General features: G+C 46.9%; 1 protein-coding gene across 20 annotated transcripts in view; it reads left to right on the top strand.

Annotated features, from left to right (window-relative positions):
- NAP1L4 (nucleosome assembly protein 1 like 4) overlaps positions 1 to 13,154 on the top strand; it is a 1,123,813-nt gene that overhangs the window by 326,428 nt on the left and 784,231 nt on the right. For 9 of the 20 annotated variants that reach the window (XM_078682901.1, XM_078682911.1, XM_078682900.1 and 6 more), the window contains one exon: positions 12,834 to 12,866. The exons of the other annotated variants lie outside the window; for them this stretch is intronic. In XM_078682901.1, the coding sequence (XP_078539027.1) occupies positions 12,834 to 12,866 (33 nt within the window). The remainder of the gene's footprint in view (positions 1 to 12,833; positions 12,867 to 13,154) is intronic. 20 annotated transcript variants of the gene reach the window in all.

Genomic DNA, 13,154 nt, shown 5'->3' with positions numbered 1-13,154 from the left:
CTCACGCGCCACAGGCCAGCATAGTTCACCGACTATCTGGCCCCCCCTGACCGAAGCCTAGCCAGGCCAGCAGATTTTCCCAAAACATTGCAGTACCTTCTTTAGACAGGTGCACTCCATCTTGTAATATAAAACATTCTCCTTTGATGTACCCCTGAGGTATGTCTGACAACCGATCCGTCCTGAACAACTTACCCAGTTTTTGGTTCAACCTTTTTACCAACTTATTAGTGGCTCTCACTGACTTACCACCTCTCCACTTCGATCTCGGGCAATATCGGGCAATTGTGGCCTCTGGAAATTGCTTTGCCAGCCAACACATTTCAGAAAAAATCAATTCAAACAATTCTCTCCGACCTAGCTCTGTCAGGTCATTGCCTCCAATAAGTACAATTATCTCCCCTGGAAGCGTAAGCCTCCGGCGCTACATTCTGTCCAATGCAGTTCTCCAGTGGGCCAAGCGCAGCTCCCCCTGACCACAGAAAGTCGGCTGATATCCATCTTTCCTTGCTGGTGATGCGTAGTCGCCTGCTAAATAAAAACTCTTTGCACGCCTCACATAGGAATGGCCCAACACCAGCACATCTGTAACGATACTTGCACCAGTGTAGACCGGAGGAAATGAGGCATCCAGCAGCTGTATCCACCTATCCTCTCCACCACCTGCATTGATAGGAGAATAAGGTAAGGCAATAAACACAAGCAAGGTGGTACTCACAACATGTTCAATCTAACATGGCGCCTGTAGCAATCAGACTTCCACCGGCCTATTCTTTGAACGGTCTGTCCCACCAACCCCATACTTGCGGCAGTGGTTGCTGCACCTATAGGAAATTAATGGGAACCATATTCGGCAAGATCCAAACCTGCAGCCCCCAACGCTCCCTTGAGTACCCTAGTGAGTTGGAACCTTGTGAGTTGTGTCCCGTCTTGATGTAACAACAGAAGGCCTGCCGCACTCTGTACCTGTTGAGCCAAAAAAGATTCCAGATTCCCTAGCGGACAGCAGTCGCTACCCGTGGCTCAGTGTAGGAGTATATGGTCCCGACCCTATCCACTTGGTCAGTTTTAGACTGGGTAATGGTGATCGCTAGGGAGCCATTTGGCCATTGTGTCTCATCCTTAATGCCCCATAAAACGCCAGGGAGAATGCTGCCCTAAAAAGGCAACCTCCGCCTATGATCTACATACCACATCAAGCGAGGCCATAAGATTTGCCAACTTTACTGTGTCTTTGGGGCGCCTGGAGTCTGCTCTATGCCGTTCAAAACGCTGGCAGCCCCTCAGAGCCCTTTGCACCAGTAATGTTTTTGTCTCATCTTTGTACCCCACCACTTTTGCAAAAAAGGAAATTGCCACAATATGTCGTTTGGCATAGGAAACTGGTCTCCTTTCTCCTCTCGGGTACCCCAAGAATTAAATTACTGACTCCTGGGAGAACCAACACCATCCCTGTTACTTCCTGAAACTTGCAATATGTGCCATATGCCCCCTCATAGGCACGCCTTGTCCTGGGTGCTAAGGTAGCAGAAACGAGGTCTGGTAAACTGGGACACCAAGCTGCCATAGATGTTCTGGGAATGGTGAGGGGAGCTCCGCTTCTTCCGGGTGGTGACCTGAATGCTTGCATTTTAAAACGAGAGAAAGCAGCTTCTGCATTGTTCAGAACACCAGGAACATGTTTTGTCTGAAATTTACAATCAGTCTCACGCATATCAATACAATCTCATTCAGTAAATGCAAGATCATTTTACACCTGCTGGCCTGTTGATTAATGTACTCCACCACCGTCATGTTGTCTGACCAGAATACCGCTGACTGGTTGTAAAACTGTTCTGGCCATATCGAGAGAGCAACCAAGATGAGAAAAAGCTCAGGAAAACCAATGTTCGCTACCAGGCCAGGCTCAACCCATTCAACTGGCCATTTTTTTGCACACCAATCTAGTCCCAGAATGGCCCCAAAGCCTGTGCTGCCCGTGGCATCCATCAATAGATCCAACTCTTCATTGGTCTTGGCAGGGCTTGGCCATACCACTGTCCCATTGAAATCCCCCAAAAATGCCTCTGATATACTCATGTCTTGGCGGACCTCACTTATCAGCCTTGTATGATGAGGCTTTGACTTAAGACCCAGCATTGCCTGCGCAATAGACTTAGAAAATGGGTGGCCCATGGGTATAATGCGGAGTGCAAAATTCTGCTGCCCCACCACCACCTGCTGCTGATGTAGCGTCACCTTTTGAGCCCTCAGGCATTCTTCCAGTGCCTTTGAGAAACCTCTAACTTTCTCTTGCGGGAGCCTGCATACCCCGGGCTTGGAATCCAATTCTGTGCCCATGAATTCTATTGTGGTTGTTGGTCCACAGTCTTTGCTTGTGCCAAAACTCCCCATCGATTCCTGGAAGTACTGCAAAGGTCTCCCACAGTCCTCTGTGCCAGGAGCTCACAATACGAGTAAGTCATCCAAATAATTAATTGCCCAATGGTGTACTGATCTCTTTCTAATTGCACATTCTAAAAAGGTACTAAACCTCTCAAAGTAAGCACGGTAGACCGAGCAGCCCATGGGCATACATTTGTTAAAATAGAATGCACCTTTGAACTGAAAACCCAAAAGATGAAAATCATCCAGCTGAACCGGTAACAGCTGAAGAGCCGATTCTGTGTCAGCCTTTGCTAACAAATTCCTATTTCCCAGCACCTGGAGCATCGCGATAGCATGATCAAGTGAGGCATACTTAACCAAACACAATGCTCCATCAATAGCCTTGTTAACTGACTGACCTATTGGTGCTGAAAGTTTATGAATAAGGTGGAACAACCCAGGGTCTTTTTTGGGAACTATGCCCAAAGGTGAACACACAAAATTCTCAAAAGGCGTGAACTCAAAGGGACCTGCCACCCTACCTAAGTTCTTCTCTTTCATAATCGTATTTCTGGCAATACTAGGGTTAGCCCTTAGACTGCTGATTTCTGCAGTAGGCCACGCCACCACAACCTTCAGCTGGAATCCTGAAACCGTTCTTAAATCCATCACCCAAAGACTTGTGCTACTGTTGTGCTGCTGTAAATGTTTAACCATGACAGCATTGCCTGCCAGTTTACCGGGGAGGGGGCCTTACCCATAGGCAAGACCTCAATCATGCTTCTTTGGGCCCCTATCTTTTATCTCTTGAAACATTTAGGCTCTGGGTATGAAGATAGGCTGCAGAAGGAACAACAGTACTTGAACTTGTACATTCCTGGTGCTCTGGTGCAAGTCTTCTTATTGAAATCCCAGCATGCCCCTTTCATTGCCCCGACCCCCAAATGACTGTTTGCTCCATTGCCTGCCCGAGAGGGCTGACTTGGCCCGGCCATCACCCTCTGTGGATACATGAAATGTAACCATGCGTTCACATCTATCTGGTCCCATCCCGAGTGGGTCTAGTAGCCTTGATACTCCTGAATTCTTGGTCATATTCCATCCAGGCCGTGCCTCCAAAATCGTCATGTGCACTAGCTATCCTATTATGGTAACACGCAAACTGCCTTCCCAACATTGGGAACTTCTCCACCATGATTGCCTAAAAAACTGTGAAACCTCTGACCCAATTCATGATGGACTCCTTCACCCTCTTCTTGTATGGCCAATGCCCGCATTCTCTTACACCGTTTGGCTTCCTCCTTGCTAGGCGTATCTACAATCAACTCGCAAATATCGACATAAGCACCTTTCCAAATTTTTTCTTTAATGTCAGGCAGCAAGTGCCTGTCCAACTGATCAGGCTCTGAGCACTCATCCCCTAGCCCCACACTCAGCAGTGGTTGTAACACACCTGATGGTGTGCTTTCCTTATGGGTAAGTAGAGGCCTGGCTGCTGCTGGCACTGTCTGAGGCCCACTGTTAGCTTACGAGGTCCCCGCAACCACCAATCCCTGTACTGCAGCACACTGGCCAAACTTGCCGCCAAATCTGGCTGACCAACCAAACCAACTGGTCTGCAAGACGACGCCATTTGCTGCTGACACCACCACCGTAGGTGGAGCGACCGGTCTTACAACACTTTTTCCGCCTGATACTAGGATGTTTGAGAGCTCTGTGACGTGTACAACCTTACGCACGCAAGAGAGCATGCCAAACAGGAAGCTTGCTTGGCGACTAGACTGTCACTGGCTCTGTGGTCATAACCAGGTCAGGCAGCGGTATTCCATGCTTGCACCATTTTGTTTCTCCATCGTCTGATCGGAGCAGCTACGATGATCGTTCTTTGGCAAGTAAACAAAACAAAAGAAAACTGCAATCTATGTATGTATAGGCATTTATATAGCGCACTACTTACCCGTAGGGTCCCAAGGCGCTTCGACCGCTGCGAAACCCTTCCTGGCTTCCCTGAGAGATGGTCCCTTAATGGGTATCTCCAGGGTGAGACCAGGCATCCCCGGCGGTCTGGTGGGGCCGTTAGTGAAGATGAGGCAAGCTAATGCCCAGAGTTGCCGAGTGTGAACGCAGATCAGAGTGGGCACCGAGGCGAGAGAATTATCGAGTCCGCTGACCCTGGTCCAGAAACCTGCCGCGCCGGGAATCGAACCCTGGTCCCGGGCCGTCCTCTGCTCTCGGGTCTGCCGCCTCTAACCAGTGAGCCACACTACTTCACTCTATGGATATTTTTGGGGGTCAACTTTTTTGTGTGTAAACTCTGCTTGTTGAATATCAGATCAGGAGCAGATGAAGGTAGTGACATACACAAGGTAATAACGTTGTTGGCCCCAGTAATAGGGGATACATGACTCTATATGACATAGCAGAGCAGGTTCACATAACATCAAAGAAGTAATGCATAGTAATGAGATACGGGCGTTGACAGCAATGCAAATGCTCATGATTATCATATGTGGATGCAAGTAATACAAAACCATGTATAAACCGATTCTAAAAAGGTAAAATGGGGTACAACAAAATGAGGATTAAAAGAATAAAACATTATATAGGACTGACTATTAATGGTAGGCCATTGCTGTGCCTGCCCGCATTAACCCCCCTACGTGAGCGCCGCCCACTTTAGCGAATAAAAGTGTAAGTAATGTATGAATAACCGCTGACCGATTGTGTTAGACCAAAATTGATGATGTGTCTTAGCTCTGCGGGGATGAATCGATACCCTAAGTGCATGGGACCTCAGTGGCTGGCACCCGAACCAGGTTTGTACCCCCTGAATCTGCGCCACTGTCGCTCAGCAGCACCTCCAATATTGCGTCCCAACTGGCCACAAGCGGGAGACTGTGGAGACCCCGTAAATGCTGTGTATGTAGGACAATGCTCTCCGCCTTGGCCCATGTTAGCAAAGAGCGCCGCCAAGCCAGGGCGAGTGGGGAATCGGGGGATTTCCATCTCTTGGTGATCAGTCCCCTTGGCAGTTGCCAAGACCAGATCCAAGAACCGGGATGTAACTTTGTGTTTTTTACTTCTAGCGAAGAGATGCAGAATATAGGTTTTCCAGCAAAAGGGGATATAGGTGGGAAAGGGCGTTGGCCACTGCGCTCCAGTATCTTCCAAGGGTGCAGGACAGAGCCACAACATGTGTGAAAGGTCCATCTGGCTACGGGGGGCATGCAGTGTCTGTGCGATGAAAGTATGTGTTAATTTTATCTGGGGTAATATACTCTGCAAAATAAAAAATTGGATCTGGCGGAAGCGCTGATTACAGGGTGGGACTCTTCAAAGCTGTCGCCCGTTCAGAGTCAGTGAAGGGGCGTTCCAGTTCTGCCTCCCAGTGTAGCTTCAGAGGATCTAATGAGATTGCAGCGTATTGTCTAATGGAGGCGGCCAGCCCCCGAGTTACATACCCACCGGAACCCATCACATGTAGATACTGATTTGTAAGATGTATGGAGGGCGCAGTGGCCAAACTCCCCAGGGAACAGCAAGGCTGTAATAAGGGAATGGTGTAGTAGGAGGCAGCCCGGGTGTAGCCCCTCCTCTGAGACAAGCATGATGTACAGTATGAGGGCCCCCTCCCGGAAGAGATCCCCTGTGTTGTCGATATCAGCCTACCCCAGTTGTGCAGCTCGGCTGCTATGCTGACCTGTAGACTTCTTGGAGTTCCATGAAGTGGTATGGAGGGGGCACATGGTATTGTGCAACACATGACAAAAAGGCTCCTGCAATAACATTTGTGTGCAACTCTAAGCAATAGGGAGTCTTTGGCTCTGGGCTTTGAACAAGAGTAAAACAGGTGAAGTAGGTAAAAGTGTGGTAGGGGTGGGTTTAGTGTAGCTCTGTCTGTGAGGTGACGAGAGGCCAGCCATCTGGCAATCCATTGTAAATGTGCAGAAAGATAATAATGCTCCAAGTTAGGAGCTGCAAGGCTGCCCCGATCCGTGGGTAAGTAAAGCTTCTTAATGGAGACACGATGGCGGGAGGCGCCCTAGATAAAATCTCTGAACGTTTCCTCCAATCCAGTAAAGAAAGGAGGGGGGACGTAGAGGGGCAAATTAGTAAAGGAACGATCACCAACTTAGTGAGAGCGAGCCTACCCATGACAGATAGCAGGAGAGAAGCCCAAAAGGTAAGCTGAACACGAATAGGAGTTGTTGCTCTGCCCAAGTTTCCGTCAAAGAGGTCAGTATCTTCCCTGTGAATGTGGACGCCCAAGTATTGAAAGGAATCAGTACATCACGCTACTTGGTTCCCATTGAAGGTATAGAGGAGGTCTGAGTGAATTCTGCAAAGGGGTATAAGGAGGGCTTTTCCGCGTTGACGTAACCCTGGTACATCAGCAAATTACTTCAGGGTGTGAGCTAGTGAGGGTGGAATATCTTTTTCGTCTCTCACGAACATCAGAATATCGTCTGCATACAGCGATATTGTGTGGGTTCCATCGCCTAAAGGTATACACACATCCACCTGGGTGATGGTGTTTTCCGCCAAGTGCTCCATTGCTAAGAAGAAAAGAAGAGGGAACAGTCCTGCCAAGTCACATGTCCTACAGCAATGGGTTCCTAGATAACCGGACCTGTTTTTCACACAAATAGTCGGGTGCTTATTGAGTAGCCGGACCATGCCCATGAAAGTGGGCCCAAAACCAAACTTGGCCAGAGCAGAAAAGAGATCCCATTCAAAGGCCTTCTTGAGGTCTAAAACCAGGCACACAAAGTGTGGCCAGCGGACAGCGCATATGTTGCAACTCAAAAAAAAAAAAAGCTGAAGATTGAGGGAGGTGCTAAGAGCGGGGGATAACCCCATTCTGGTCCGGGTGGACCAAGCCAAGGGTGAGGTCCACAAGTATTTTCACCAGAATTTTATAATCTGCGTTTAGAATAGCTAAAGGTCTGTAGGAGCCCATGGCTGTCGGGTCTTTGCCCATCTTCAACAAGGAGACTAAGCTGGCTGAGCGCAGTGAAGCTGGTAACAAAGTGCTTTCTAGGGCAGAGGTATAGAGGGCATGGAGATGCGGGACCAGTATTTCAACGTACGTCTTGAAGAATTCTGCAGGGAGCCCATCAGGGCCTGGTGCCTTCCCCATTGCTAGAGTGTCGCACACCTCATCAATAGTGATAGGAGACTCAAGCGCCATGTACTGGTCAAGGGAAATCGTGGGCAGTTCTATCGGATCCAGGAAAATGCTGATCTGCGTTAGGTCTCCGTGGGTGGTAGACTTAGAGTGCTGCGTAATGTCTGGTCATGGCTGTATGGGTATCACGTTGCGTATGGTGTACACAGCCCTGATCGTCGCGTAAGGTGTGTATTAGCCTGCTGGGGTGCCTCTGACTTAATAAGTAGGCTAAAAGTCTGCCCGCCCTGTCAGATTTGGAATGCATTCACACTGAGTGAGCCAGGTAGTTGTAATAGCTCATCATGTTCCCTGCACAGCTCATCTAAGCGGTTATTGGCCTCGGGCTGTGTAACCGAGGCAGTTTCATAACCAAGCTCAATGGCACTAAGGGATGCATTCAACTGTTTACAGATATTTCAAGTGAGGCCTAGACCATGCCCCCTGATCATGGCATTTAAGGCCTCCCATTCAACTGATGGAGAGCCTGTGGAGCCTCCATTGAGTGTAAAATAGCCTGAGATCGCCGAGCCTAGGAAACCACGAAATGCTTGATCCTCTAGTGCTGCTGGTTCTAGACACCAGGTGGGTATCGGGGGCCTCTGTCCCAGCTAAGCCTCAGGAGCTGGGGATTATGATCGGAGTGTCTGTGACGTAGGTACTCAGAGGCTTGAATTAGAAAGAGTAGGGAAGGAGAGCCGAGTATTTGATCCAAACGAACATGGAGCTTGTGAACTGGTGAGTAGTAGGAGTAGATACGGACATGAGGGTTGCGAGAGTGCCATAGATCTATTAAAGATCAGTGATTAAGCCATGCACGCAGATCTTGAGCTTTGGATGCCACAGTAGTACGTGCCAGGAGCAGGAAGGAGCGGTCCAGAGAGACATAGAGAGCAGAATTGAAATCACCCCCTATAATCCAGGGCAGGCCGCTACAGCGTGCTAGTACCCTAGAAAGTCTGCATAGAAAGGAGTATTGAGCAACGTTGGGAGCGTAGATCCAACCAATAACGAGGGGCTGGTCGTTTAGCATACCTTTAATGAATACATATCTGCCCTCTGCATCAGCCCCAACCTCCTCCACTTCGCAGGGAAGTCCCGCCTTTAACCATATCAGAGTGCCTCTCTCTTAGGAGGAATAATCAGTACTGTACACATGACCAGCCGTTCTGCTTCAATAGAAGTTAGATGTGTCTCCTGGAGCAGCGCAATGCCGGTGGACTTACACTGTAGGTTTGCATAGATGGAGTAGCTCTATGAGGGGGAGTGAATACCTCTCATGTTCCAGGTGATGACATTAACGCGGGCCATGAGGGATAGTAGTAGTGTCTGGGTTCAGTCAGCGGTATAGTACTGTGAGGGAAGAGCGGACAGGCAGGTGGCATCTCAGTGGGTGCAACAGCAACTACTTGGGAAGGACAAAACAATCTGGCTTTATAATGTTAATCTCATAAGAGCAAACTTGCAATGGGAGTTGACCCAAACAGGGGAGCCCAACCACGGCAACAAATGTGCAAAGTGACCAGCGGCTGAGGGGGGGTGGGTGTGTGTTTTGCAAATGCTAAACGCCTATCCTCTATAGTTGGATTGAGCAAATGAGAGAAATATCTTATACTGTTATCATGGTGAGACCCTGCACAATTCTAGGACAGGCCATAATAATGCAGAACTCGGCCGGCCGCAGAACAGCACATAATATGACCCCTCACCTTCCTCAGCCACCCCGACATGCTATCTCCGTGGTCAACTGACAATGTATGAGAGGGCGGGAGTCAGCCCACCTATTAGTGAGGAGTACACGTACAGCAATCAAATGATATTCTCAGAGCAAGTTGGGCTCATAACTGGGGGAAGGGGCAAGCCTGGATACCCAGACCATTCCTGTAGCGAATCATCCTCGCTGAGTGATTTTGGTGGTGACAGTCCTAGTTCAGGAGTAGACTTTGTGCTGCAGTGTGTTGCTGCTGTATGTAGTGCCACCTTGCTTTCAGATAGAATCTGTTCACGCTCTGGGGCACCAACCGAAGAGATACAACGGCGCAAGCCGCCCCCTCCTCTGCGGCGGCTGCGTCTGGGCACTGGAGGGGCCTTGGTAGATCTGGGCGCTGTGGCCAAGCCCGTTTCCTCCAGCCAATCCCAAGCTTCAGAGGGAGCATCAAAAAAGCGGGTGGTACCATCCTTCACCACCCGCATCCGACTCGGGAATAATAAGGAATATTTTATGTTGAGGATTCAAAGCTGGCACTTCACCGTGCCAAAGGAGCCATGGCCCCTATGTACCTGACCGGTGCAGTCTGGGAAAAACAGGATTGAAACATTCTGGACAGTGACTCCAAACAGCTTCATGAACTCTCTGATTATCGTGTCTCTGAAACGTAATTGCAGAAACAGAAAGGGTTGCGGTCTGGCTCTGGGCGGAGGCCTCTGAGCCGGTATCCTATGTGTATGCTCCACCACAAATTGAGAAGACAGTTCCCCCGGAGGAAGCAGCACCGCTAGCCAGCGTTCAATGTAGGTAATCGGGTCACGGCCCTCTGAGCCCTCCGGTAGACCTACCACTCGCACATTGTTGCGACGCGGGCAGCCCTCAGCGTCGTCCAGCTTGTCCTCCAAGGTGCATACCTGGTCCCGTAGATCTTGTAGTGGGCAGTGTGGTTGTGAGACTGGGGGTGTAAGTTGGTGAGCGTGTGTTCAGTCCCGCGCTCCCTTTCAGCAAGCTTTTGGTGGTCAGGTTTCCCCAGCGATGTGCACGTGTGGTTCAGCGATGCTCCAGTTTTCTCTACGGCTGCAAGGACAGAGTCGAGCTTGGCCGAAATGACAAATGGTGTAAGTTCAAGACCTAAAAGTACATTCATGGCGCCGACGAGCCATAAGTCATTAGATCTGTTCGAAACTCTGGTCAGACAAGATCTCATGAAAATGAATTGTAACAAGAAACGACACAAAAACATAACCAACAAAGACATGGGAATCATAAAGAAACTTGCTAACAATAAAGACATTGTATGTGTGAAAGCTGACAAAGGAGGCGGTCTAGTTATCATGAATTCCACCATGTATAAACGAAAAATACAAGAACATGTAAGTGACATGGACACGTATGCACCTTTAAATTACAACCCAACTAATGAATTCCAGATGAAACTGAATGATCTCATCAATAAAGCTCTTAATGATGGTACCATCACAGAAAGAACAAGCAAATTTCTAAAAACATTGCATCCTAGGAGCCCAACTTTTTACATGATGCCTAAAGTTCACAAGAACTTACTTGACCCACCACTACGCCCAATAGTATCTACAATAAACAGCTTTCATGAACCAATCGGTCAGTTTATCGACAGATTAATGCAACTAACAGTACAGAACATGGTCACATACATTCGGGATACGACTGATTTCTTAACCAGACTTAATTCCATAGAGCTAGATGAACAAGATCAACTAACACTCTGCACAGCGGATGTCAAATCCCTATATACATCCATCCCGCACGGCCCGGGGATTGAAGCTATGGAAGAAGCGATTCTATCTACAGATTATGACTCTAAACTACAGATTTTCCTCTTGGAATTGACAATATTCATCTTATACCACAGCTACTTTAAGTACGACAACACTTGGTACCAGCAACTCATTGGCACGAGCATGGGCAACCGCAGCACCGGTATACGCTAACCTGTACATGAGGTCGTACGAAAATCTACATATTCTAAGCAATCCACGCTGGACAAACAATTTAAAAATGTTCGTGCGATATATTGACGACATTTTCATCTTATGGAAGGACTCATCTGAAGCACCAGAACATGAACTAACGGAACTAAACAGAAAAGAAGACAGAATTCAATTGACATGGGAAATTTCAACAGAATCTCTAACTTTCCTGGATGTGAAAGTGATCCTTAAAGAAAGAAAAATTTAAACGGAAATGTTTCGAAAGAGTACAGACAGAAATAACACTCTGCACTGTAATAGCTTTCACCAAGAGTCATTGAAACGACACTTGCCATTATCGCAGATGATGCGAGCAAAACAAATCACATCAGACCCAGAAAAAACTATAGACACCATAAAAGAAATTGGAGACAGATTTCGCTTAAGAGGGTACCCAGAATCAGTTATCAAAGAAGCTGAACAAAAAATTGAAAATATACAGAGAAAAGACCTACTGACCGTTAAAAAGAAATCAAAACAAGAAAGAATGACAGTAGTGTCTAAATACTCCACAATGAGCAACTACTTCAAAAGAATAATCAAAAGTCACTGGAATATCTTGAAGGCAGAACCAGACTTCAAACAGATTTTCGAGAATCCTCCAATCTTTGCTTTTACTAGGAACAAAAATTTTGGTGAAATGTTGAAACAGACCTCAAGCGATCCAAAACAATATCGTGGAACTCGTCCTTGTTTGCAATGTGGTAACTGCAACAACATTTTAAAAGGTAACCAAATATCGCACCCAATGAAAGGCCACATTATCAAACTAAAAGTGAATGCAACATGCGAGAGCTCTAACTTAATATACATGCTCAAATGCCCTTGTGGCAAAGTGTACGTTGGAAAAACGGAACGTAAAATAAAGACCAGACTGAATGAACATAAATCAAATATACGCACAAAAAATCTAAGATCTTCTATAGCAACACATTTTTTGGAAGCAAATCACAACATCTCTCAACTCCAATACGTGGTACTGGAGATGGTTGAAAAAATTGAAGGCAGAGGCAATAACCGATTTCTCCTACAAAGGGAGAACTACTGGATTTATCTGCTTAACTCCAGCAAGCCCAATGGTCTCAATGACCGGATTGAATTTTTATGTTACGTATGACTGTATGTTTTTCTGATTAACTACATGAAATTATATCGTATTGGTATGCAGTTGCTGATCTATCTGTTCCGTTTGTAACACAACATTCAGGTTTAAATCATTTCTTTACCACATTTACATTTCTGTTCGTATTACTTATTTGTAAACAAACCCAATCACCAGGAGAACAATATACTCACTACTGAGTGGTGGATTCACAGATCATGTGACCGCCACCGTATCCAATCAGGGTCCGCTTTACACGCACCACAAGACTCACGTTTTTTAACAAGTATCGCGAATGGCCGCCGCCTTCAGATGGCCGCCCGCGTCACACGCGAGCTTGATTCCGGTCTATGAAAGATAAGAGATGCGCTTTGTGCGCACTTTAAGTAAGTTAATTAATTTTTATAATGAATTCCTGGCAATCATAACCCCTCAACAGAACATTTAATTTCATCAGCACTTTCATTTTTTTGTTTTTAGTTTCGAGTCGAAATTGCTGAAAAAGAATAACACGTGAGAAATTTTTTGTTGTAATAGTTTCACATTTGGTTGTTTCTCTTGAATGTCTTGTTACGCTTTCATTTAGTCACAATGATCTGAATGACTGTTTTGGCTTTGTTTCTAGTTATTGTCCCGGATGAAGGGCGCACAGCCCGAAATGCATTGGACACTGAATGTGTTATTTCTACTTTGATGCCTACCAATGAACTGTATCATTGAATAAGAAATGCTTTGAAATTCAACACTTATGAAAATATAATAAGATTTGATTCAAATAAGACATTGCACGAACTCCTTTTT

This window comes from Lissotriton helveticus, chromosome 3_1 (genome assembly GCF_964261635.1).
Source record: "Lissotriton helveticus chromosome 3_1, aLisHel1.1, whole genome shotgun sequence".
Taxonomy (NCBI): domain Eukaryota; kingdom Metazoa; phylum Chordata; class Amphibia; order Caudata; family Salamandridae; genus Lissotriton; species Lissotriton helveticus.
Note: the sequence above shows the minus strand (reverse complement) of the source record. Positions and strands in the feature narration are given on the sequence as shown.